This window comes from Hyaena hyaena, unplaced genomic scaffold (assembly GCF_003009895.1).
Source record: "Hyaena hyaena isolate Hyena2069 unplaced genomic scaffold, ASM300989v1 scaffold_343, whole genome shotgun sequence".
NCBI lineage: Eukaryota > Metazoa > Chordata > Mammalia > Carnivora > Hyaenidae > Hyaena > Hyaena hyaena.
In genome coordinates this window covers 1,463,074-1,488,581 of record NW_024080975.1, presented here as the reverse complement: position 1 = coordinate 1,488,581, position 25,508 = coordinate 1,463,074, and the positions used below count along the sequence as shown (strand labels likewise).

Here is a 25,508-nt window from a genome sequence, read left to right as displayed (position 1 = left end):
GGGGGGTGAGGATGTAGGTGGAGATGGGGAGGGGGGTGGAGATGGGGGTGGGGATGTAGGTGGAGATGGGGAGGGGGGTGGGGATGGGGATGGAGACGAAGGTGGAGGTGGGGATGGGGATGGAGACGGAGGTGGGGGTGGGGGTGGGGATGGGGTGGGGGGTGAGGATGTAGGTGGAGATGGGGAGGGGGGTGGAGATGGGGATGGGGATGGGGGTGGGGATGGGGAGGGGGGTAGGGGTGGGGGTGGAGACGGAGGTGGAGGTGGGGCTGGGGGTGGGGCTGGGATTGGGATGGACAGGGACCAAAGGAGGGAGAAGGCGTGGGAGACGGCAGTTCTCACAGGACTGTCCTTAGAGCTGGGGTGAGTGCAGTGTAACCAGGGGAGGTGGGAGGTTGGTTAAATGATGCTGAAATGAGCAGTCAGCCCCAGCACGAGCCTCTGGATGGGGGCGCTGTCCCTGTGACCCCCCTGGGAAACACAGGGAACCCTCCTCGTTCTCGGGATGAAGTCGGGAAACCCCCGACTCCCCATCGGATTCTGGCCTGGGTTTGCAGTGTGCTCCCCAGGGTCCCTGACTAGGAAAGCAGCAGTAATGACCCGAGCTCTTAACTGTGCAAGCAGGAAGCTCGTAGTCAGTGTCGTCCCGTAGCCTTCCCAGAAATGATTGCCTCTGAGGTGCAGAATGTGACGAGGGCTTCTCTGGAGATCGGGTCGAATGTTGGATTGGGGCGGGCAGCCCTGTGCAAGGAAATGAATGAGCTGGGAATCCAGGGCGCAGGGCAGAGTGTGTCCAGTGCCCTTGAAGCCGGCAAACCCGACTTTTCCCTGATTTAAAACAAACAATTCAGATTTCCCATTTGCCTCGCCTACTAAACTCCCCCCGAAACTGGGCAGCTTTTCCTGGGAGCAAACGGGAGGTGTGGGCACTTTCCGGGGGGTCATCACCGCCAGAGGCCTCAGGCTGCATGTTCACCTGATGCCACCGCCCTCGCCCACGCCTGCGGTTCGAAGCGGCAGTGAGTCGACTGGCCGGATATGGTGGTCCAGGTAGTAAAGGGCTGTGTCTGCGTGCAGTGGGAGGGTCCCGGGGCAGCGTGCAAACCCGGGCGGCAGGCACCTGAGTCCTGCAGCCGAGTTCTGGGCCGGTGCGGGGCTCCATGACCTATGAACCCATCGCCCGTGAACTCCGCCTACCTGTGGCCCGAAGCCTGAGGGTGGCGGGAATTCTGGGTCCGGTTATGAATCACAGGTATGAAGAACAATCATCTTGTTTACTAGCTGTTCTCGCTCTTCATCTAATGAGAGAAAATCACGGGCAGTTGTTAAGGACGACGCCTGTAGACACCCGCGGTTTGGGGGTAAGAGCCCTGGCTGGAAGGAGGGGCCCTGGCCCAGGGGGTGACACCTGAGTATCATCTGTTTTTCCTCAAAACAAAATCTGCTAGGAGTGAACATACTGTTAGCTTTCCATTTGACCAGAACAAAGGAGGGAATTGTCTGGACTCCTGACTTTGAACATCTTGGAACCTTTCCCAATTCGTTTCTTTGTGTGCTTTGTTTTGTTTTGTTTTGTTTGTGGGATTGTAGTTTCTAGGTCTCAGCGAAAACCTCGTTATGTCCTTTCTGCTATTCTGAGAATTCTTTTCTCCATGCCTGGCTCGGTTCCCAGGAGCACGTTCTTGTCCGAGTGCAGGGGCGCGGCGGGATGTGGGTTGGCCCCGGGAGAGCTCTCCGCCCGTGGGCGTGCCCGGCTCTGGCTCTGACGGCGGCAGCGGACGGGAGCTGCTAAGCGGGGGGCCTCTCTCGGAGGCCTCTGGTGCCGTCGAGGGCTGGGAAGGCCACTGGGCAGCACAGTGAAGCCTGAGCGCCCCCCGTCCCCGTCCCCCCCCCCCCCGCCCCCCGCCTCCCCAGCCAACATTTACGGTGTTTTTATTTGGCGGCATCTGTTTCCGGGCGGGATCAGCTGCTACCAAACCAGAGAGAACGATGCCCTCTCGGGTCTGTCAGCTGGGATTCTTCCCAGCTGCCTGTCACAGGGACCCGAGCTTGGCAGCAAAAACTCCCGGGGACAGTGTCGCTCCCGTGCAGGAAGATGTGCGCAGCTTGGGGCAGAGGCAGCTGCGGACACGGACCAGGGCCCGGGCTCTGCTCCCCTCCAGGGCCAACATGCTGGGGCCGTGACGCGTCACCTCCACGACAGGGTGGCTGCCCCGTCCCTGAGCGTCGCTTCTTCACTGGAGGTGGAAGAGAAGGAACAGACAAAGCCTTTCTCAGGAAGTGTGTTTTCCCGAAGGGTCACTGTCCCCCAGAGATTCCTGCTCAGCATCATGCGGTGTCTCCACTGTGGGCCCGGCAGGGAGGAGACTGCACCCCCAGGCTATTCACACAGGTGTGGCCAGCAGGGAGCCGGCGGCCGGCCACAGCTGAGGCCTCGGAGCTGGGGACAGACGGGAGACTGTCGGGCAAAGGCATCGTTCCAGGGGACAGCTTGGTGCTGGAGATTTCTGCCTTACTGTCGCCTTCGTTCTTTCTTGATCGTGGGGGCGCTGGGGGCACGCTGCCTGGGGTCAAGTCCTAAAAGGAAGGTGCGGGTGGACTGCAGCCTACGTGGAGGCTCTGAGAAAGAGGACGCATCCTCACCGTTTCCAGCTCCTTGGCTCGCGGGCCCCTCCTCCACCAAAGCCGGAAGAGCATCTTCAAAGTCTCCCTTTTCTGATGCCCACGCCCCCGCCTCCACGCGGTCAGGACCCTTGTGACCCGCTGGTCCACCTGGACTGTCAGGGACAAGGCCTGGGCACTCAGTCACCTCTGCGAAGTCCCTTCTGCGTGTTAGGTTCTGGGGACCCGGGTGTGGACATCCGTGTGGGGTCATCACCCAGCTTGCCGCAGTCTCCAGTCACCCCTTTTGCCCACCTCCCTTCCCCCCAGCAGACCCTCTTCCCTTCCTTTGCAAGACCAGAGCAACGCCCTCAATCGTTCTGGTAAACGTAGAGGAGACACTCTGCTCAGTGTGTCCGAGAAATACCAGTCCTGGCGTGAGATGAGGTGTGTTACAGAACAAATGCCAACAACTTCTAGAACCTTCTAGTCATCCAGACATCTCTTGCAACTTCTTCCTCAGCCATTTCAACTTTCCTTCAAAGCACTGACCTCGAGACCGACACAACTCGTTTCCCCCATTGTTACCGCTTTCTCTCCTGTTACTGCCGTGACCGCGCGGTTTCTAGGTACCACGCGCAGCATTCTGGCTCCACGTGGGGCGAGCGGGGTTTGCGGGAAGCCCCGGCCCTCGCACACCTGCCTGACCTCCACCCGCGGCCTCCCAGCGGGAGAGCGGGTCTGGTGACTGCCAGCGGGCTCCAGGCACATGGCTGGACTGTGACTGTCCCCAGGTTGGGGACCGTCCATTGTCGCCCACAGTGCTGCTCAGCGCCCCTCAGGGTGTGATTCCCGACTGTCCGCACTCTCGCTCCACACACACAGCCTGAAACCCACCTCGGCTTCGGGACAAAGCAAAGGTGCTTCTCAGAAACGCCTTGCCCGTGTGGACTTTGAACCCTCATTCCGTGTTTCTACTGTGGGGATGTTGTGTTCGTCATGGATTTAATCCACCTGAGTCCCCGCAGGGCGCGGTCGGCACCTCGGAGGTGGGGGCGGAGGAGAGGGAGGGCGGCTCACGGAGGCGCGGCTGGCGGGAGCGGGAGGCAGCGCCAGCCCGGTGGGCGAGCAGCCCAGGGCGAGAGCGCGAGGAGAGGCTCCTCAAGTGCAGGCTGCAGGTAGGGGACACTGTCGCGTCCCCATGACCACCGAGGTGCTGATTCGCTAGGGAGACTCTGGGACTCTGCGCACAGGCAGCTCATGGCTACGATTCGTCACAGCAAAGGATACAAAGCACCGTCAGCACAGGGAAGGCCCGTGAGCGAGACCCTGGGGTGGCCGGGCTCCAGCCTCCGGGAGCCACACGCGGCGAGCTCCGTTCCGGTGGCACCATGTCGTCACAGCACGCGCGAGCGTATGTCTCGGGAAGCCCAGCACAGACGCGGCGCCCAGGGTGTTTACGGGGTGGTCCCGTCTGCCTGGCACGTCCCAAACCCCCGAAGAAGAGCAGGTGGTCAGCAAGGACCCCTGTGGTTTGCACAGGGTTGGACACAGGGAGGCCCTGCCATCGGTCAGGAATCGGTGCGGGTCCCCCTGCAGCCAGATCCCTGGTTGTCGGCCTGCAGCCTCGGGGCCGCGGAGAGGACCACGGGTACGAACCACGCCTGCTGTGGCCGGCCTGTCTCTCCTGCAGCGCCCGAGCTCCTGCTGGCATCTGCTGGCGGCGCTTCATCAGGGAGCGGACGAGCAGGGAGAGGGGCCTCCTGAGGCCCGGAGCTTGACGGGCGGTCACAGGGACAAGTCCTGTCCAACTGGGACTTAGACTCTAACGAGGAGCCACCCCGGGGAAATGTGAACAGCTACGAAGGATCATTCCAGATAGCGAGACACACCGGTGAGAAACAGAGCACGGCGAGCAGTGGCGAGGGTGCCGGGGGAGACGGGTGGGAGGATTTCATTGTCTCAAGCACGGCGGGAGGGCCTGTTTGAGAAGGTGGCATAGGTGATGAGGAGGAGCCAGACCCGCCACAATCTGGTGGGTGTGTGGGGGTGCATAGGTGCTTGCTGTGGCACAGGCAGCGCGTGCAAAGGGCCTGGGGTGGGCAGGCCTGAGTTTGGCTTGTTTGCAGGCCAAAGCCCGAGCACGTGAGTGTGGTGTAACGGGGCCTGAGGTAAGAATGGAGAGCTGGCGGATCGGAGGCTGTGGAAACGTGCAGGCCGGGCCAGGAGTCTGGATCCAGTACTGATTTCCATGGCGGCCACAGGACGTCTCAATCAGAGAGAGGCAAGCCTTGAGTTATAGCTGGGTGTGTGCTGGCTGGGGGGACCAGCCTTAGCGCGCTGGATGAGCTAGAACACAGGACATGGCGGCTTTCACCAAGGCTCTGCCCTGGTGCTGGGGTTCAGGTGTGAGTTCTGCCTAGTTCCGATAGGCCACGACTTGTCCGCCTGGCGCACCTGAATTTTTTCCCCAGCTCACTGCCTGATGCTGCACGCTGTAGCAAACGGCACGAACACACTCCTGTGCATCAGACCTCCGCGTGACCTCTTAATAGCAGCTTCCCCGTGACCCCGCCATCCAGGAGTGCCAAGCGGGTGCCTTCCTTTCTTCTGGCGCCACGAAGATTGTCAGGTTAAACGCACACGCTGCACAGAGAGTGTCTGAAACAGAAAGGGCCTCTTTTAAAGCTGACAGATACGACCTCGTGGCAATCTGTCATCGAAGCCTTAATTCATGTTGTCACATCTGGGGACGAGGGAAAGAAATTAAAAGGCTGCACTTTGGTTCAAGTGTGCCGCGTGACGAAAATTAACGGGGAATAAAGCAAGGTATCTTCCCTCGTCGGGGCATGTCCTTGCTGGTTTCCGAGAAGCCGTTAGAGACTGAGAGTAAGTGGTTCCCCCCGCCCAGTAAGTTCAAAACTTGGTTCTCAGGGAGGCTGTGGTCTGAGAGTAGACGTGATTTCTGAGGCTCTTAGAGCACCCATCATCATAAAGCACACACAGCCTTGTGGCCGTTTTTGTCTGCTTTTAAAACAAAAGTGGAATTTTCACACAAAAGAATTAGTATCCTGGACTACTTGGGTAACGCTCTGTATCTGTTAGGGGTGTCTGTTCAAAGCGACAGAAAATGGTTCAGATTGGTGTAAGCGGACAAAAGAAATTTATTGGCCTGTGTGACTAGAAAGGAAAATAGTAGCTTCAGGCACGGCTTGATCTAGGTGCTCAAATTATGGCATCAGGATCCTGCTCCTCCCTCTGCTTCTCTTGGGTCTCTGTCTTGTTGGCTCTGTTCTCAGATGGACTGTCCCTTCCTGGTGGCAAGTGGGGCTCCAGACCCACCCTTTTGTCCTCAACTTTTGCTAGTCCAAGGGTCAAGAGGGAGTCTCTTTCCAGGCTTCCATATCAGTGTAGCATCTCATTCTCCACGGATGCAGCCGGGGTTCACGGCCCTTCCAACCAGTCACCATATCCAGGGGATGCGATTGCACTGATTGGCAGAGCCCGGGTCACATTCCCATTGCCCCCGAGCCAGGCACTGTCACTGTGGTGGGGAAGCAGCAGGAACGGGGATGTCGTGTGCTAATTCTTCAACCCTGGGCACCCGCGGTCACCGCGGCGGGACTGGACCCGCCACGAAGCCCGCGATCGGGATGAGGGGGGAAGACTCCCTGAAAAGATGGAGGAGGGAGCGGTAGATGGCAGCCGAGGACCAATGCCCCCGCAGATGTGGTGCGTGGCATAAACAGGCCCCCTCTCTCTCCCCCGCCACTCGCAGGTGAGGACCGAGCATGCCCGGCTCCACCACGTGCTCGCCACCGTGATCCGAGAGCGCGATTTGGCCGTGAAGGAGAGACAGCAGCTGCAAGCCAAGCTGGAGAACCTGGAACAGGCCCTACAGGTAGGACGGGCGCCTCTGCCTCCCTCGGGGCCGGCACGGGGCCGAGGCTCAGAGCCGAAGGCGGCTCAAGGCCCGTGTGCGGCTCTCGGGGCTGTGCGGACCCTTTTCACGGTATCAGACGCGATAAGAAACAAAGCTCAAGTGTTTCTGGAAGCGGCCCTGTGAAACCAATGATGCATTCGCGTTTCCTAGGAAGCTAAACACAGCCGAGCGGGACACAGCAGGCGGGGGCTCCAGCCAGCGGACTCGAGCTTCCTCGCGTGCGGACCAGGGGCGTCTCCGCCGGTTTCTCAAACTTCATGAATTTTAAGCTGTTCCTCAGATGCTGAATGACCTTTGTCATAAAGAGAACAGCCAAGTCAGGAAAGGCTTCATCAGGGTGCGGGGGATGGGACAGTCCTCACGCATTTCTGAAGTACTGGGCGCCCTATCGGTGTCTAATGGGGGGGGGGGCGTGATTTGTTACCGATGGCGCGGAGTGAGGCTGAATGAATTCTCATTGAAGGAAAATGTTGTAAAACATGAAAGAATATATTAGTCCTCGCCTGCAGGCCTGCAGTGTGGCACCTCTGTGGCCTGGATCCTCCGTGGTTCACATGCCACACCCGGTACCCACCAACCCCTCCCCCCCATCAAGAAGGGATTATAATTCCGTCTAGAGCCCCCGTCTGGGGAAGCTGTTGGATCTCCGAGGGAAGCAGATTGGTGGCTGGCAGGGACTGGGGTGAGGCAGGAAATGGGGAGCAGCTGCTTTTCCTTTGGAGTGATAGAATGTTCTGGAATTTGTGTGACGCTTACCCACCCTCGTGAATTTACTGAAACCCCTGCTCTAATGCTGTCCGAGGGTGAGCTTAATGGTGTGTGAGTTCTGTTTCAACTAAAGGCAGACATGGCCTGGGGCGCCTGGGGCTCAGTTGGTTAAGTGTCTGACTCTGGGTTTCCACTCAGGTCATGAGCTGACAGTTCATGAGTTTGAGCCCCACATCAGGCTCTGTGCTGACAATGCAGAGCCTACTTGGGGTTCTCTCTCTGCCTCTCCCCTGCTCACACTCTCCCTCAAGATAAATAAACAAGCTTAAAAAAAAGAGATGGCCTGTTCACCACTGGCCCCGACGGGGAACCGGCCACGTGTGGCTCTCCGCCCACCCACCTTGCCTTCCCCTAAGGACGGCCCGGGCTCACTCTGGCCTCCTGCCTCCCAGTGTGTCGTACATCGAGAGCATCACCCTAGAGAAATGAGGTCCGGCCGGGCAGTCATTCATTTCCACGGCGTGTGGACTACCGCCCGAACTCTTTGAAGCCACAAAGCGTTGTCTGTCCCACCCTGGCTTAGGTGCCTGGGCAAGGTCGGCACTGGTGAATCCGGTGGCAGTGCTGAGCTGCGGTTCTCAGCGGGAGTGACTTTGCCGCCCGGGGACGCCTGGTGGTCTGGAGGCGTTGGTGACCGGCACGTCTGGGGAGGGGGCTGTGGGTGTCCAGCAGGCAGGGACCCCCACGACCACAGGGCAGGCGATCAGGTGGTGCTGAGGCAGAGCAACCCACCGCCAGTGGAACAGAGGCTGTGCCCCAGACATAGATGTGCCCTACGGCCCAGGGCACCCGGCGTCCTCAGTCCAGGTGTGGACAGGGTGGTTCTTTCTGAAGGCTTTGTGGGGACTCTGTTCCATGGCTTTTCCGCCTCCTGCTCGCTGCGCACGACCCCAGCCTCCACGGGCGAGCTGGCGACGGGGCGTCCTGCCTCCTGTGTGCGTGGACCCTGCGGTCACACTGGACCCACTTGCACAGTCTCCCCTCAGCACCCTTCATCACACCTGCAGGGTCCTCCTCTGTGGAGGTGACACACTCCCCGGGCCCAGGGATTGGGGGGGTGGCCAGTGCCGGCTGGCCCGACCGTAGACGATTTTAGGAAGGTGAACAATAAGGCTGGTCCCCTCTGTGGGCAGAGAAGGCCTCCTTTGTAGCTTCAGGTGTGAGAAGTTCCCATGTGTCCAAACCTGTCCCTGCCTGCAGCAGGTGGACGGCCGTGGGTCTCCACCAGCGGCGTGGAGCCCACCACCCTTCCTGGCCTTGCACACGTGTACACATCCCGGTTCAAGCCCCGGTTCTGTCCCTCGTCCCTGCGAACAGCCCTCTGTTTGGCTGCCCTGTCGTCTAGGGGCGGCCACACCCAGGTGTCCTCTGCCCTTGGGGGGCAGGACCCCAGGTGAGGAGCTTGGGGACTGTGGGACAGGGAATCCCAGGGTCGAGGAGCTGTGGTCTGAGGGTGGAGTGTGGTGTCCGGACAGGCACATCCCCGTGAACCCACTGAACGGGGGCCTCGTTTCTAAAGGTGGTGCTGCGCAGGCAGCCTGAGCACGGTCAAGGTCACTGCCACCTCGGTTAGCAGACATTAGGGCCTGTGAGGGGCCTCTGGGGAACCCGTGACAGCCGTGGAGGCTTGGTCTCCAGACCCCACCTTGCTGTTGCAACTGCTCCCACGCGTGCACGTGGAGCCAGAACGGCAGGTTCAAATAGAGATCAGGTCTGGTGTGGCCTCCACGCGACACTCACTTCTGGCAGCCTCGCCCCTGCAGGGGGGGGGGGGGGGGTGCGGAGCACCCTTTCCTCTCTGGGCTCATGCCATCTGCCCCATGCTCCCAGGCTCGGTGCCTCCCCTGCTTGGCTGTGGGGCCCAGAGCACAGCCAGCCGCTTAGTATCCACCGCGCAAAAATCCCTCTCGGTTTGGTTGCACGAGTGAGTGAACCACCGCGGCCCGGAGACGGGGTGAAGGCCGCCGGGAGGGGCCAGGCCGCAAACCACCGCGGCTCCTGAGGGTTCAGCTCCTCGAGGGAAGCAGCAGCAGAAGAGATGGAGGGTCCGAGAGGAAGACGTGCAGGGTCGACGGGCTGCTTCTGCTGCCGCCAAGGGAACGCAAACGTCCGTACGTGACCCGCGTGTTTTCGGCATGGGCGTGACCGTGACACGCATGGAAGACGGGGTGGTGGGGGTCCCGGGGCTCGCGGACAGACCCGGACAACTTTGCTGGTTTCAAAGATCCCCCCTCGAGCAGGGTGACTGCGGCATGGTTTGCAAACCTCACTCAACTGCTACCGATGGATTCTGCTCTAACTCTGGTATTTTTGCCATATTAATAGAAACACTTCAGAACTGGCCTCCCCTCCCCCCGCCCGGCATCGGAGCTCCTGGGCGCCGACGGACCCGGGGGAGGCATGGCGGGGCCCGGACGCCGCCGACGCCCAGCCCTGCGCTTGCCGCAGACTTGAGGACCGCGGTGGCCTTCGTCTCCGGCGGTGGCCTGGTCTCTCGTTGCCGCGGGTCTGAACTGAATGCCTCCCGGCTGACTCCCGTCAGCCGCCTCTGCGGGTTCGGGCGCAGCCTGGCCGCGGCTCCGGGGCGCACACCCGTCGCTGGTCTTCGCTGACTTGCAGACAACAGATGACGTCCGTTCAGAACGTGCGAGCTTTCCGCGGAGCGCGGTAACCCTGCATTCGGGGCTGCTGTCTGAGCCAGCCCAGGGGGACGCTACGGACACTGGCCAGGCCGCGCTCCCAAGCCGCCCGCGTAACCCGAACCGTCAACGTTTAACCCGATTCAAATCCCTCCTGACTGTAAAAACTCGTAACGAACGCATTCACGATGTGTGTGTGTGCGAAGCGCCTTTCCGAGTCTCCGCGCAGGGTCCTCCCCCGTCCTGCCAGCAGCGTGCTCGCGCTCACGTGACCGCGGTGGGGGAGGGGAAGGAGGGCGGCTCGCAGGTGAGCGTGCGGACTGCGTCCCGGGCCGCGGTGGGGCCCGAGTGCCCTGGCAGCCGGGGTGTAAAGGGAAGTAGGCGTGATGACCCAGCTCTGACCCCAGGAGACGAGGGAGCCACATTCCCCGGGAGGTCCCGGCGGCCGAGGCCACACGGGGGCTGCTTGCTCGGGAAGCTCGTCAGAGGCGCAGAGCCCGGAGGAGGCCGGAGCGGCTCCAGGGCGCGGCCCCGCGGCTCCTTCCCGGGGAGTTTTCTCCGGAAGCGGGGCCAGCGGCGGTGCTCCCTCAGGCCAGCCGTGCGCTGTTAGCAGGACACGGAACCGCCGCTAAGGGAGCCTGCGCAGGAAGCACCCACGGAGAGTTCTTCGCGGCGGGACTCGGAGACCAGTGCTGTTCCCGATCCGTTCCTGGTCCACGGGATCTGAAACCCCAGGCGACGGCGGAAGTCGGGGCCTACGCATCGCGAGGCAGTGTAAACGGCGCCCCCTCCGTGGCTTCTCTGCGTGCCGGCGTGCCTCCCTGCGTGCTCACGTGTCCGCCCTGCGTGCCCACGTGTCCGTCCTGGTGTCCGCCCTGCGTGCCCACGTGTCCGCCCTGGTGTCCGCCCTGCGTGCTCACGGGTCCGCCTTGCGTGCTCACGTGTCCGCCTTGCGTGCCGGCGTGCCGCCCTGCGTGCCGGCGTGCCGCCCTGCGTGCCCACGTGTCCGCCCTGCGTGCCCACGTGCCTGTCCTGGTGTCCGCCCTGCGTGCTCACGTGGCCGCCCTGCGTGCCGCCCTGCGTGCCCACGTGTCCGCCCTGGTGTCCGCCCTGTGTGCTCACGTGTCCGCCCTGCGTGCCGGCGTGCCGCCCTGCGTGCTCACGTGTCCGCCCTGCGAGCTCACGTGTCCGCGTCAGGGAAAAGGGATAGATTCACACTGCTCAGCAGCATCTATGTGGACAAGGCACAGCGGATACTAAGCCCGCCAGACACGTGACAACTGGATCCTCCACGCATCCACGAGCGTGGACGGAGCACGGACCTCGTCCCACCGTCCGGGCCCCGGGGACGTGGCGGCCGCCGGCGTGTCGGCAGGTGACGGTGCGTCTGCTTCCCATCGGTGAGGGGGCCACGCGGGTGGCCGCGCTCGGACCTGGGGAGGGCGGCCTCCGCCAGGGGCGCGGGGCAGAGCGAGGGGTGGCGGTTCTGGGTGATTTTTCGAGGTAAACCCAGAATCTGCTGAGGGCCCGGATGGGGGACGTGACAGACACGGAGGTGACACGGACGATGCCCGGGGCTGGGCCGTGACTTTTCGCGGTGATGCAGAAGCGGCGATGGGGGTCGGGGCCCGGTCGCCTTGTGGTGGAGCTGGGGGGCCCTGTGACCGTGGGGCTCGTGCGGAAGAACCCTTGTCCGCACCCTGAGGACCACCCAGCTGAGGCGGAAGTGGGTCACTCGGGTTCGGGTGTGACGCCGGGAAGGCAGTGCTGGTGTCACGTGACCACCCGCTGGGCCCCGCCGCTGGGCCCCTTTACCTCGTACCTGACGCCGTCGTCCGAGCCCCGGAAGCACGGGCGGCGGAGGGAGAGGGACAGGAAGCCCCTTCGCGTGACGCTGGCGCCGCGTCCTCATGGCCCGGCTGTCTGCGGTGTGCACGTGGCGCCCCGAAGTTGCGTCTTCCGTTTCCAGACATCACCGGTGTCCCGGCCGCCTGAACGCTGGAATTCGTGTGGCCGAAGACGCCCGTGCCTGTGCCCCGACAGTCTGTGGCCGGTTCCGTACACCAGTCCCTGGCACGCCGCCCACCCACAGGCCCGTCCGCTGTGGCAGGCCTCGAACACCCGGAGAAACATGACCTACGTGCTGACTGGAAGAGGAAACGGGTCTCTGGGGCCCTCGGATGCTTCCAAGGTCTCCTGAAGTCGCCCTGCTGAAAACCCAACGGGACCCACACCTAAGGACACACGTGTTTATGCAGCGGTATTTAATGAGCACCTAATATGCCAAACACTCCGGGTGCTGGAGAAAAGGGCCCCAAGTCCACACCCTCGGTTCAGGCCAAGTTTATAAAGAAGCTAATGATGCATCAGGCAGGAAGAACTACGAGGGCTAAGGACACAAACCCTCTGTTGTTTGCGGTGGGGAGGCCTCGCCGACTGTGTGAAGTGGCAGGGACTGTGCAGAGCAGGTGCAAAGGCTAAGATGGGGGTGGTGCCTGACGGCGTCTGAGGAACGATGAGGAGCTTGAGTTGCAGAAACCGGAAGCAGATGAGGTGAGGGAGATGGGGAGGGGCCAGGGAAGTTCAGGTCTCCAAGGCCGAGCCACACTGGCCTCCTAGTGCTTCTCCGGGCATGTTCCATCCACCCCAGGGCCTTTGCACTTGGCCGTGCCTGCTGTCTGATGGCTTTTGTCCCGATCACCCACAAGGGGACAGTGAGTGCCATGTGGGAAGCTTCCCTCTCTTTCCTGCTATCAGTAGATGCCTGGTGCCCACGCAGGCATAGAGAAGCCACATGACAAACGTGGTCTGAGAGACACAGGCACAGGATATTCTTTTTTTATAATTGAAAAACTTTTTAAATGTTTATTTTTGAGAGACAGCATGAGTGGGGGAGGGGCAGAGGAAGAGGGAGGCACAGGATCTGAAGCAGGATCCAGGCTCTGAGCTGTCAGCACAGCGAGATGCAGGGCTAGAACCCACGCACTGTGAGATCATGACCTGTGCTGAAGTCGGACACTTAATGAACTGAGCCCTCAGGTGCCCCGAGGCACCGGATGTTCTTAAGTCGGCCCGGTGGAACTAGTCGCTTCCAAGCAACCTGCTCGCAGTACTGACAGCGTGAGGCCCTCAGCTTTACAGAGCCCTTCAGCTGTGCCCTCCCTGCATTATTCCCTGGAGCCCATTCTGCACACGGCGGCCACAGCCACGTTGGTAAAATAAAACAATTGCTGCTTACGCTAAGCAATTGCATCTTGTTGCACAGAGATTAAAATCTGAACGCTTACCATAGGATCCCATGGTCTGCCCCCATCTAGTCATTTACTCCTCCTCCTACCTGGACCCTGTTCTCCCTGTGCCTACCCATGCTGGCCTTCTCTTTCTGGAACATGTGACACTTGTTCCCACCCCAGGACTTTTGCACTTACTGTTCAGAATGCTCTTTGCCTCAGCACTTTGTTTCTGTCTTGGTCGCACGTCACTTTCTCGGCGATACCTCTCCCGACCCTCTTATCCACAGGAGCCCCCACCTGCCCGTCACCACCACGTTGCCTGATTTCATTCTGTTCAAAGCACCCCAGCTCGTTTGTTTTGTTTACTTGTGTGTCATTGGCTCTCTCTTCCAAAGGCACCATCCTTGAGAGAGACGGTTTCCGTGCCTAGGATAGAATCTGGCACACGGTGGGCACTCAGCTCAGGAAATGGCAATCGGTCACGTAGATCAGCGAATGAGTGAACGCAGTGTGAGTGAGAGACGGGTGGCTGACCGGGTGGGTTATCGCCCCGTTGCCGACACCCCACGCTGCGGGGGGGGGGGTGACCGCACACCTGAAGGCCTGCAGCCGAGGGAGCTCGTCTGGGGGGATTGCTTCTCTGGGTTTGCAGGTGCTCTGCAAACACGTGGCCGGAAATCAAGCACAGTCAGTGTGTTTCTGGCGCAGACCAAAACGCTTCAGCGTTCGCGGCCCCCGCCTGTGCAGGTGGCCGGGTGGCTGTCTGACATGGACGGCTGCACCGAGCTCCGCACCTGCGCCCGGTGGCCCTGGCAGGTGTCTGCCTGGTGACAAAATAGAGTAAACCAGCGTCTTTCCTCCAGCTTCTGAGACTCGAGGATTCTGCAAGAAAGCATGTGCCACGTGGACGTCCTGCTGCCTGACAGTCACGGCATTCTAGACCCTGAGCGTCCCACTGGCCCCCGTGGGAAGGAAGAGCCACCTGTGACTCTTGGTCACGCGTCCGGCCGAGCACAGCTTCCTCCGTCTTCCCTGTCGTCTTGTTCAGGGCCTGGGAGGTGGTTCTGGTTGTCAGAACAGAGACGTCCATCTGTAGTTAGGACGAGATCCCTGGCGGGGACAGTGGCCTGTCCCGGGGAGAGCGCAACACGGACACCACTGAGGAGCCACGAAGCAGGGAGGCTTCCTGGCCCGTCGGCAGTTGCTGTGGGCATGGCCACAGCCATGGAGGGAAATTGCAGGACAGCATGGTGGGGTGCGCAGTGTCCCCCACGATCACGTCCGCTCAGAGCCGGGGAGCGTGACCCTGCCCGGGCAGAGGGCTCTGCGGGTGGAACCCAGCAAGGCGAGACCACAGGGGGGCGGGCACAGCTTACCCGAGCCTGCTGTCTAGAGACGGGATTTGGAGACACGGGCGTGGGGAGCAGACTGGGGGGGGAGGGGCACAGACGGCAGTGATGGGGCCAAGGATTGCCACGGGCCGGTGGCCTGAGGCAGGGGGACCCTGGCCCTGCGCCCCGGGGGAGCCCGGGCCTGCCCACGGCTGATCCAGCAAGACTGTGGAGCGAGGCTGGGTTTTATCCCTCTCTTAAAATCATGGCTTAGTCGAGGCCACCCTGCTCGCTCCCTCTTGGTCCCACAACCTGCCCGTGGCGGGTTCCGGGTGAGCCTGGTTAGTCTCCCTTCCAGCGACCTGGCCGGAACGCACAGCGCCCTGCACCAAGGCTGGAAGTTTGACCCAGGTGTGTGAAAACGTTTCTGATTAATTAAACTCCGCGCATTATAGTTTGATTCAAAGGAAAAAGCATTGGGGACCAGATTTTGTTTTCCTAATCAACAGTTTAGTCCATTTAAATATAGTGAATCTACGGCTCACTTTGTTAGCGAACAGCTGATTATCTGGGATTAAGAAACGATTCTCGCAATCACAACTAATCTTCCTTGTCTGCGGCTCCTTCCCCGTGCCCCTCCTGTTTCCTCGCACCTGCAGATGGACACTGTCCCCGACCTGCTGCCCTTATCAGCTGTCATGAACTTTTTGTGGCTCATTTTCTAAGTTCTGAAACTCAGCTCAAGTTCAGTAACAGCCTCCGGGGTTTTCTGCAAGATGAGAATAACGTTCAGGGCTCCGTCTGCAGCAAAACCCTGCATGGACCAGATCGAGACAGCGATAGCGTTATCTAGATGTTCAGGTGCTAGCCAGAAACCGGAAATTTCCTGCTCGGGAAGCTTCCCTATCTGCCCCCGTCTCCGTGGGGAGAGACTTCAGGAGGCTGAGCGCTCGTGGGCTGGTGGCGTGGACACACACGTCCCGTTCCGCACCAGCCAGGGGGTACTTCCGATCAACATGTAGTCCGTGAAAACCGAGTCAGGTCCACACCTAGTGGCCAAAACGTGTATTCTAGTGAGGGCTCCAACTTTGTGTACGCTGGACTGTGGCGGGGGAGTGCCTCGTCTGCTCCAGATCTGCCCGTTTCCCTCACCTCTCACCCCCCTGCCTGTGCACCCCTGCACCATAGAGATGCACACCAGGCCGGCTCCTGCCTCTGAGCTTTCCCGGAAACTTTGCTTGACTGGCTCTTTGTCGTCGCATGGGTCTCGGCCAAATGTCCCCTCCCTCACCAGCTTGTGGAGACTCTCTGCTACCTCCCCCTCCCCTTGCACACCCCCCTGCCTCACCCCCATCCTGTATCGGTCCCTGGAACTCTGATTTCTGATTTCTTTGCTAGATCGCCTGTTAATTTCCTGCATCTCCTCCACCAGAGAACGGAAGCTTCACGAGAACAAAAATAATGTTTGCTTTGCTCATTGTCCTATTGCAGCCCTCCAGGCACCTGGCCCAGGAGGAGTGTTCGTTCTGTAATTACGTTTGCATAAGCGAAAGCACGTGTCCAGGAGGTAAACTGTGTCTCAGCTGCAGCCCACAGTCCCTGGATCAAGCCCGGCCTCGTTACTCCCCCGCTTCCCCGCCCACCCAGCTGCTGCTGCACCCAGAAGCACGCAGCCCCTTCTCCCTCATCCTGACCATCCGACCCATGGCCGCAGTCACACCAGCCGTCCTTTACCCTGGCACTCGCTTCGATTCTTTCTGCCACAGGACTGTTGCACACGCCATTCCCTCTGCATAGAATGCCTTGCTCTTCATCCCCTCCACTCATGGGTCACCTCCCCAGGGCTCACGTATCCGTGAGTTAAGACTCATCACGGAGTGCCTCCCCATGGTTTTTGGTGAGTGTGGATGTAATCGTGCCGAAGACACCCCTACGTAAGGAGGGAAAGTGAGGATACTGAGCTGTGGTGTTTCTGCGCTCTGCCTGGGGAGGTGCATAATCGTGCTGAGGAGATTACTTAAGCGTAAACGTGGGCATTGAGTCCTTGGAGCAGCCACTAAAAGTTCTGTAAAAATGTGTAGTCAGACTCTCAGTAGACACGTTAAAATAAAATGCTAGAAACCATCGGGACAACCCACAAGAAGACCGGGAGAGGAGACAGGATAGCGAAAAGGACAGAAGAAATGGAAAATACCATAAAATGACACACTTAAAACACACCAATTATCACATGAAACCTAATTCTGGGAAGGTCACCTTGAATCTGATACTTCATCTGGTCCTCGCAACAGCCTTGGGAAGGTGGGCTTTTTTCTCCACTTGATAAACAAGCACGTGGGGGCCCAGGAAGGCCCCTTCACCATCGCCCCGCGAGGGCGGTCTGGCCCACTGTAGCCTCCGCCTGGCCGCACCGGGCCCGCTGGGCAGCAGGAGAAGGGGTCTGAGTTGCTCTGCTCCTGTTGAGGGCCCCTGTCCCTGTGTCTCTGCCTCCTCTGGGGTCACGTGGGGAACGAGGGCCAGCCCACGGGACTCAGGACGAATCGGGAGTCAGGGAGGTGCCCCGATTTTGCCCAGGGGGCTCCCTCACTTCTCCACGTTTTGCAGCATGAGACACAGAGCTACTCTGAGTCGTATCTCAGCTTCCAGAAGGCACGTGGCTCTGTTTCCACGTGCTAATTCTCGTCGTGAATGACTCTGACTTGCGTGGATGGGACACGGAAGTCACAGGACACGGAGCACAAACAGCTTGAAGCGCCTCTCCCTTGTGTCTGAGACACGAGGTCAGTCGATGCTGCTGTTCTTCCCGCCAGATGTGGCGTGGAAGGACAGCGTGTGCGCAGAGGCCCCCTGATTGTCAGTGTGCGTCCTAGAGCCTGCGGATGCAGCTGGAAACGCGTCGCCGGTAACTCTTGTTGAGGGAAATTTGTTTCTCCTTCATTTCTTTGCCTGGGCAGCCCCAAAGCAGAAGACAAGCCCGCCTTTGATCTGACACTGAGGGAATAAGGCGGCCAGCTCCACGCGCCCCTGCTGTCTTGTGTCGGGCCTCGGCTGAGAAGGCAGCCGCATCCGGCTATAAATATCGCCGTTTTAAAAATAAATCCCGCCACAGACAGAGCAGTCTAGACAGGCGTTGCCTGCTGTGGGGCATAATCCTCGTACTTTTCAGATGTGAAACGCTCCGGTGGAATGGGCCAATTGTCCTTGCCGTGGGGAGGCTGCGTGTGAAAGGAAGTGAAGCCAAATATTGGGAATTTGGTGGCATTTTGTCTTCGGGTGAAAGCAGGGGTTTCCAGACTCTCTGTGAGGACTCGTGGCCCCTGGTGCTTCCAGGGACAGCCGGGATCATGTCGGCCTCAGGAAATTAGAGGAATGCTGATGGGAATGGTCTCCCGGGAGAAGTGCACACGTCTTTAGTGGCCTGTCAGCGTCAGAGACCGTGCACGCAAAGGTCTCTCTCGGCGTCTCTCGCAGGGATCCTGCTGCACGTCGGCACATCCCACAAGCACGAGGGGTCCTGGGGGGAAGCCGCGTGCACAGCGGGGAGCAGGGAGGGTTCAGATTCTTGCTTGGTCATTTCCTTGCTGGGCAACATTGGGCAGGTTGCTTAACCTCTCTGGGCCTCAGTTTCTTTCTCTGTAAGAGAGTAAAGATATTGCCTGCTTCCTAGGTGGTTGTGAAGACTCTGTGGGTCATGGGTATGAACTACTTAGCTCAGCAATCCTTCCGGAATTTGTGCTTTGCTGAGGGTGAGGATGCCGAATCTGGGTGCTGTGATGATGTCACCAAGAATAGTGTCTCTCCATCTTTTATTGCTGCGAGAAGGTGAAGTGTGATGGGGCCTGGGGTACTCTGCGACATGCACAGGTGCATATGTGAATACTTAGGAGGAAAGCAGGCCATTGGGCAGAGGGAACACCCTAATCGAAGTCAGGGAGGCAGAAATAACCTTGAAGTTGGGACGTGAAAGCTGGCTACCATGGGGCACTCGGCGGCCTCCCTGGGGGCTGATCGACAAGCCTGAACCCTGAGGGAAACGGGGAAGGCTGCGCTAAGGTCAAAGCCGTTCATCCAGCACTCGTCTGCCGAGTCTTCATAAAAACTGGGAAGAGAAGGTGACGTGTCTGTTTCCCGTTTATGGCATTTCTAAAACGTCAAGTATTGAGTTGTTGGGCGATGTCAGAAGTAAAATGGGAACGCACTTGTGCCCGACCCATTCATTTCTAGCCTTTGAGAAAGTGAGAATTACGCAGAATTAGGATGGTGTGAAGCAGATGAGGGCCCCGTGCAGAACCCGCAGAGGCTCGTGTGGAGCAGGGTGAGTGTGCGTGTCGGGTACGAGGCGGTGCTGGTGACGCCTGTGAAGTAGGCGGGTGCCTGTGGTACAGACAGTGATGACGGAGGCCGTGAGTGGTGCGGACGGGGGCGGGGGTGTGTGTGGATGGCCCTAGGGAGGGGCTTCTGCGTGACCTTGGATTCCACAGGCTGCATGCCGGCAGCCAGCAGCGCAGCACTGCGGGGCCCTGGGGGGTGTCACCTGACCCAGGCGGGTCCTCCAGAGTCGTGGCCCTCAGCCCCAGGGGCAGGAGAGAAGACAGAGTAAGCATACACATCCAGTCCCCAGGGGCGGAGGGAAGTGCTTCGAGGGAAGGAAGGGCCAGCCGTGTGGCAACACAGGCGCTAGCATCTCAGGCACTGGGAGGGGTGCACTCTGCGAGGCGTGACGGCGGGGGGGGGGCAGTGTGGCCGACGTGTGACGGCGAGTGGGGGGCCAGTGTGGCTGACGTGTGACGTGTCTGCTTTGGGAGTGTGGCCGATGCAGGGAGGAGGGGAGAAGGGAGACATGAGGCAGACAAGTGGCCCCATCACAGAGGACCCGTCAGCTGTGGGGAAGAGTTTGGATTTTGTTCTAGAAGCTCTGGCATCCACCGAGGGTTTAAAGCAGGAGCAGGTGTGTTAGTCAGGGTCTTTCGGAGAAAGAAGCAGCTAGATGTTTATAGACACACGGATGTAAGAGGAGATTTATCGTAAGAATTGGCTCACGTGGCTACGGAGGATGAGAAGCTCTTTGAGCTGCTGTCCATGATTCAGTCTGAGTCCGGAGGCCTTACATTTGGGGGCTGATTGTAAGTCCTGGCCCGAATCTGGAAGGAGAAGACCCAGGAGCCCAGGTGTCCGAGGGCAGGAGAGGACGGATGTGTCTCAGCTCAGGCAGAGAGAGCAAATTGGCCCTTTTGCCACTTTATTGTCCTTCAGGGTCCCCAGCGGACTGGACGAGGGAGTGGTGGCTCCTTTCCTCTTCCACCCACTCATAATGCCGGTGTCTTCTGGACCCTCCGCCCAGACGCACCCAGCTCTCTGGGCACCTTTATGCAGTCAGGCGGATGCATCAAGCCATGGGGTGACATCTGTCCTGGAGAGCACTCCCTGGTCGCTCTGGGGGCCTGCTGGGGACAGGAAGACCAGCTGTGTGTGTGGCTAAGACCCAGGCAGAGGTGATGGCAGCTGGCCTGTGGTGGCGGATATGGAAGATTATGCACACGGAAAGATGTTGAGAGGCTCTGGAAGTTAACTGGGAAGGGCCTGGGGACCAGGGAGGACGGCCAGCATTTTGGAGAGACTGGGTGGATGGTGGTGTCCTTGCTGAGATGGACAGCCTGGGGGAGGAAGTGGTTTGGGAGAGAAAACCCAGAACTCAGTTCTGCACAGTCTGAACTTGAGATTCCCCTTGTCCAGCCACGTGCGAGGGTTAAGTGGGCAGTTGGCTACGAGTGAAGGCATGAGGGATTCACCTGGAAGCGTGAGTTTAGAAATGGCAAGTACAGCCGTGATGCGGGACGTGCATGTGGGAAGGAGTCCAAGCAGAGTGGCGGCTGCCCCTGTGATGAGAGACCATGCAGTGGGGAGGGAGGCGGTCAGGCGTGGGGCCGTCCTGGGGGACGTCAGGCAGGGGGTGTGAGTGGAAGGGTGGAGGGGGCCAGACTGAGGAGCAGGGAGTGAGGGGGGTGGATGCCTCCGGAGCCACATCGCTGAGAAGGGAAGTGGCCGGGGGTGGGGGAGAAGGGACACGTGCGATCCGAGTTCCCGCCACTCTGTCCCCTGCTGTGGCATCGAGGTTGGCCTTGGACGCCGCCCTTGTGAGGGACACGTGTTTGTCCCCACTCGTGCGTTCGGACAGCTGCTCCAGCTGGCTGGTTCGTCAGCCCACCCCCTGCAGAAGCCATTTCTGTCCCAGTGGTTTCCGTGACCCCAGGTCCAGGCCAGAAGCCCACCGAGCGTCTGCTGCCCCGCCCCCGTGACCCCAGACCTCATGGCAGCGCCCTCAGATCACTTCCGTGTTCGGTTGTGTTTCTAGTTTCTAATGAATCCTTGCAAGCAGAGTGGTTTCCTCCATCCACGAGTCACTTCCGTCCAGAGCTAAATAAGGATCACACAGGCTGCACGTGGCAGTGCCCACTTCCAAAATAAACAGACACACCGAAATTAGCTGGGATAGCGTAATTCAACAGCTGCGTAATTGTTCACGCAAGCCAGGTTGGCTCTCGGAGCCTGAACGCGCTCCCCAGTCCCCTGCAGAGTCCCCGGTGGAGACGGCTCTGGAGACGTGGCCTCGGCTCAGAAGAGGTCCACGAGGAGGTGCACCCCGACTTTGAGGCCTGACGCCCCCGGAAGGGTTTCCAGGTGCCGCTGTAGCCGCTCTGTGCGGCCCTGAGCAAGTCGTTCAGCTTCTCTGGGCCTGTGGCTGTTGCCAGCATCAGACAGGGCGGTGAGCACCCAGCAAGCACTCCGTGAACCGCGGAGAGCTGTCTCTCCGCCACCATCTTAGCGGTTCCGTGGTCCCAGCCACTTGTCCCGTGGGAAGAGGCTTTGCTCACCTACAGACTCCACGCCCCGGGCACTCAGAGCCACTCTGGAGCCGCGCCACGTGCATGAGGCTGGTGGGGTGGGACTGGGCTGGCTTATGCTCCCAGCAGCAGGTGACACAGGCCTCTAGACGCCAAGTGCTGCTCTGACTCGTGAGCCATTCACAGGTCTGTGAGCAGGCCTGATTCGTAATTGACTCATCAACACCCGTCCTCGTGTTGCTTGTTGTTAATTAGCCATTTACAAATGGCTGATAATGCTCATGAATAATTAATCCAGGAGAGGGAAATGCACAGAGTGGTGAAGTCACCAGCTCCAGGTCAGAGCTGGGATTTAACCCGGGCAGTGTGGCTCTCAGTGGTGGGCACTGCCCGTTGGCTGCCCCCAAGTGCCAGAGGCGGGTCTGCACCCTCACTGCAGTACCTGTGCTGTGCCAGCAAGCACCTGCTGGAGATGCTTAGAAAGTTCCAGCAGCTGGGAGGAGGCCAGTGTGGCTTCACCAGTAGATAGCACCCAAACCCGAGATCCCCAGGCTCTGTGGAGCCTGACTTGAGCCCTGGACGGCCACTGGCCAGCTGTGTGATGAGCAAGGAGAACTTCCCTGTGCCTCAGCTTCCCCCATGTAGAATGGGGCTGGTTGTGAAGCCTGTCTCCTAGATGATTAGGGGGATTGCAGGACCTAAGTCACCTTAAAAGGCGTAGAACCAGCACTGTGTCGGCAGAGACCTATGACCTGTGGCTGTCACTTCAGGAGTCCGGAAAATGGGGATGGGGGAGGAATTCACCTCTGCTCACAGGTTCGTGGCATTTGAATGAGAAGGGAAGGCAGGGTGGAGGGCTTGCTGGCACCCCAGGCAGGGGCGGGGGCGGGGACGCCCGAGCGGCCGAGAGCCCCGAGTGGGAACCCTGGCTTCCGCCCTGACCTCGCCCTGTCGCCTGCAGCACATGCGCGAGGCCGCGGAGCGTCGGCAGCAGCTGGAGCTGGAGCATGAGCAAGCCCTGGCCGTCCTCCACGCCAAACAGCAGGAGATCGACCTGCTGCAGAAGGTGAGTGGGGGGGCGGGGGGCATGGGGGTGCCCACCCAAGTCTCCCTCCCAGGCTGACGGGGAGCAGCCGCCCTCCTTCCTGGTGTGGGGAGATTTGGGGCATCCGTGCTCCGTGTCGCTGCCCAGCCCTCGAGTGACCTGGGTTCGCGTGCGCGCCCGCCAACGCTCGCCGCTGGCGGGCCTGTGGGGCAGGCACCCTCCCGTGGCTCCTGGTGGTGTGGGTGGCTTTGGCCTTGGGCATGTGCAGCCTGCCGGCGTCAATGGTCCCGACCCGCAGCCCCCCGTTCAGGAGGAGTGCCCTCCAGGGGCCCCAGGAGCTGGTGTGTTTCTCCAGCCTGGTGTGTGGCGTTGTGGGGGGAGCCCCGGGCGAGGGTGGGGTGTGCACCGCGGTGCCTCCCTGCTGCACACTGGGACGGTGTCGTCTTCAAAGGGGTGATTTTGGTTTATATCTGCTGCCTTGGGGAGGTTTTCATGACGTGTTGTTAACTGAGCAAACCGAGTCTCAGGGCTGCGTTTACAGTGTGATCTCATTAGCAGAGGAGGAGAGAGAGCGGAGAAGAAAGAGGAGAGGTTAAGAAATGAGGAAGATGGAGGGAGGCACTGAGCAGTTCAGGGGGCGAACCTGGGGGCGCCCGGGGTAGTACCGGGGGGGGGGGCTGAGAACATCGCCCCCGGCTTCGTCCCTGTCATCGGTGCTGGTCCTCCTGTCTGTCTCCACGTGGGGCTTGGGGTCCCGGGGCTGGGCCTCCTGTCCTTCCCGAAGCCCCGTGTCCCCCGCAGGGCCGCTCCTCCCCGGACGCTAGGGCAGCTGGTCTGGTCTGCAGGTGCATGGGAGCCCTGGGGGGCGGTCCCCAGCCCCCGCCCCACCTGGGTGGCCCCTGCCCCCACCGTCCAGGCCTCCCATCTTGAAATGAAGGACCCCGGGCCGTTGCTGAGCGGCTGGCCATGGGAACCTGCCGGCACGGCCTCTCCCCCCGAGTTCGGGAGCAGACCTTGTGCCGGGTAGAGACCTTCCAAGGCTGCCCCTCCAGTCAAGGATGGATGTCGTTCAGCCGGTGCTGATGGGGATGGTCTATTGCCTGCCGTGACGAGGTGGCCGGCACTCCGAGAAGCAGCGTTTTCTCCCCAAAGGATGCGGCTCGCTGGCGTCCTGGCAGCAATGCTGCTGTTTTGTTTGCTCTCTGTGCAGAAGGGACCTCAGGAGCCCAGACACGGCTGCCTGGCCCCGGCACCTGCTCCCTGTGGCCCCAAAGCAGCAGGCCTCCCCCCCGCCCCCGCCCTGGCGCCTCCTGCGCAGACAGAAGCCCACGAAATACGTGTGTCCTGCCGGGAGCGACGGGCCGGTCTCTCTCAGCAGAGTGTTCCCAGCAGCCCAGGGCTCTTGTTACAAAGCCCCCGAGGCCGAGGCTGGAGCCAGTTCTGTTATCCCACTTTCCCGCGCTTTCCAGGTTCCCGTCTCCTTTCCTGGCTTTCCTCATGGTCTCTATTTTGGACACTCTGATGCCTCGTGATGGTGGGAGCAGAGGAAGAGAAACGAATGCAAAGCAATGTGCCCATTTTGTAATTTCTCAGCGCTCTCGTTTTTAAACAAAACATTTGAAGAGCAAGGTCAAACCTGGAGTGGAACAAGATGGGCAGCTTCTTCACAGTTTGTATTTGCGAAGGATTTCCACCAGGGAGGGCCAGCATGTTACTCACATTCAGCAACAAATGTGGGCTGTCTGCTCCCTGTGCCGGGGAAGGAGGCCCCTGGAGGGACGCGGGCCATGCCTGGCGGGCAGGAGTGTGCCCCTGACAGGTGCCGCCAAGCCCCAGGTGCTCTGCGGGAGCTTGATCTCATTGCAAGGTGAAGCGTCGAGGCAGGGGTGTAGCGGGGTCCAATGCGCTTCTTTCGAGCATCGCGCTGCGGATTAGTGTGTGGAGAGGCAGGGAGGCTGCTGGCCGCGGCCGTGAAGCCCAGAGTCTTGGACTGGGGCGGCAGCTGGAGAGGGAAGGCACGGACACATCTCAGCACCCGATTGGAGGGTGAACGATCCGCTCAGTGGCTGTGGTGGGAAGGGCAGGGGTGGGGCCTGTGGGGAGGGGGACGTCCAGGCTGACTCGGGCCCTGTCGGGCCTCGACGGTCACTGCAGTTCCTGAGAAAACGCACTGCAGCGGTGTGGTTCTGCACGTGCCGAGACCCAGTCTCACATGCGTCGGTTCGGGAGGGGCCCCAGGCTGCGTGGGGAGGGGCGTTGCTGGACAGGGCAACACTCTTGGGTGCCGTCGTCCATGTTTCCATTTCCTGGGAAAAGACCATGGAGGGGGTGTTTCCTTCCCATGTAAACATCCCAGGGCCGTGGAGACCTGTGGACAGTGGACAGCCTGGGGTGGGGGACACTGGGCCTGGGCAGCCGTGGGGTCCCACGTCACAGGAATTAGAAAGCACTAAGAGAACAAATGACATCTTTACACTAAGAGAGGCCAGGTGCTTCCTGGGTGCCAGAGATGGTTTTTAACAAGAGTGACTTGATTCAAGCCCATGACGACCCTACAGAGTGTGTACCGTCGTCGTCCCGTTTCCGAATCGAGGAAGCTGACCAGATGCCACGCGGCTAGGAAACAGCACACACTGGTTTGCTCTGAACCCGCCAGGCCGGGGTGCTCCCCCTTAAGGCTCGGGGCTGACCAAAGTCTGGCTCTTGTCCCCCTACCACAATAAAAGTACCAGAACTATCTGAGGTCCAGAGACAGCAGGGTGATTGTTCTCTCTGACCAGAGCTCCCTGGCTTTCTTGAACCAACCCCCATGGATCCCCAGCCCTCCTCTTGGTGACGAAGTGGCCCTTGCTGTCACCCACACGGGGACATCACGCCAAAGGCTGGCCCTCTGTCCTCATCCTCTTGGACCCAGAGCAGCTGTGGGTGGTCAGTCCCTCTGCTCCAGGCCTCCAGGACGCCACTGTGTGTGGTAATTTTCCATCCACTCAGATCCCTATAAACATCTTGGGCATTCCCATGACCGGGTCTGCAAACCACCTCTCCTCTCCGTCTACACTGGCTCCCGGGGCGACTTCACCTGGTCCTAAGGGTCTAAATACCAACG

At 60.3% G+C, this 25,508-nt stretch overlaps 1 protein-coding gene across 1 annotated transcript in view; it reads left to right on the top strand.

Moving 5' to 3' along the window:
- Window positions 1–25,508, top strand: part of RIMBP2 (RIMS binding protein 2) — a 96,278-nt gene that overhangs the window by 3,113 nt on the left and 67,657 nt on the right. Inside the window, exons 2-3 of the mRNA XM_039249583.1 lie at window positions 6,380–6,502; window positions 22,319–22,423. Coding sequence (XP_039105514.1) covers window positions 22,322–22,423 — 102 coding nt within the window. The 5' untranslated portion in view covers window positions 6,380–6,502; window positions 22,319–22,321. The remainder of the gene's footprint in view (window positions 1–6,379; window positions 6,503–22,318; window positions 22,424–25,508) is intronic.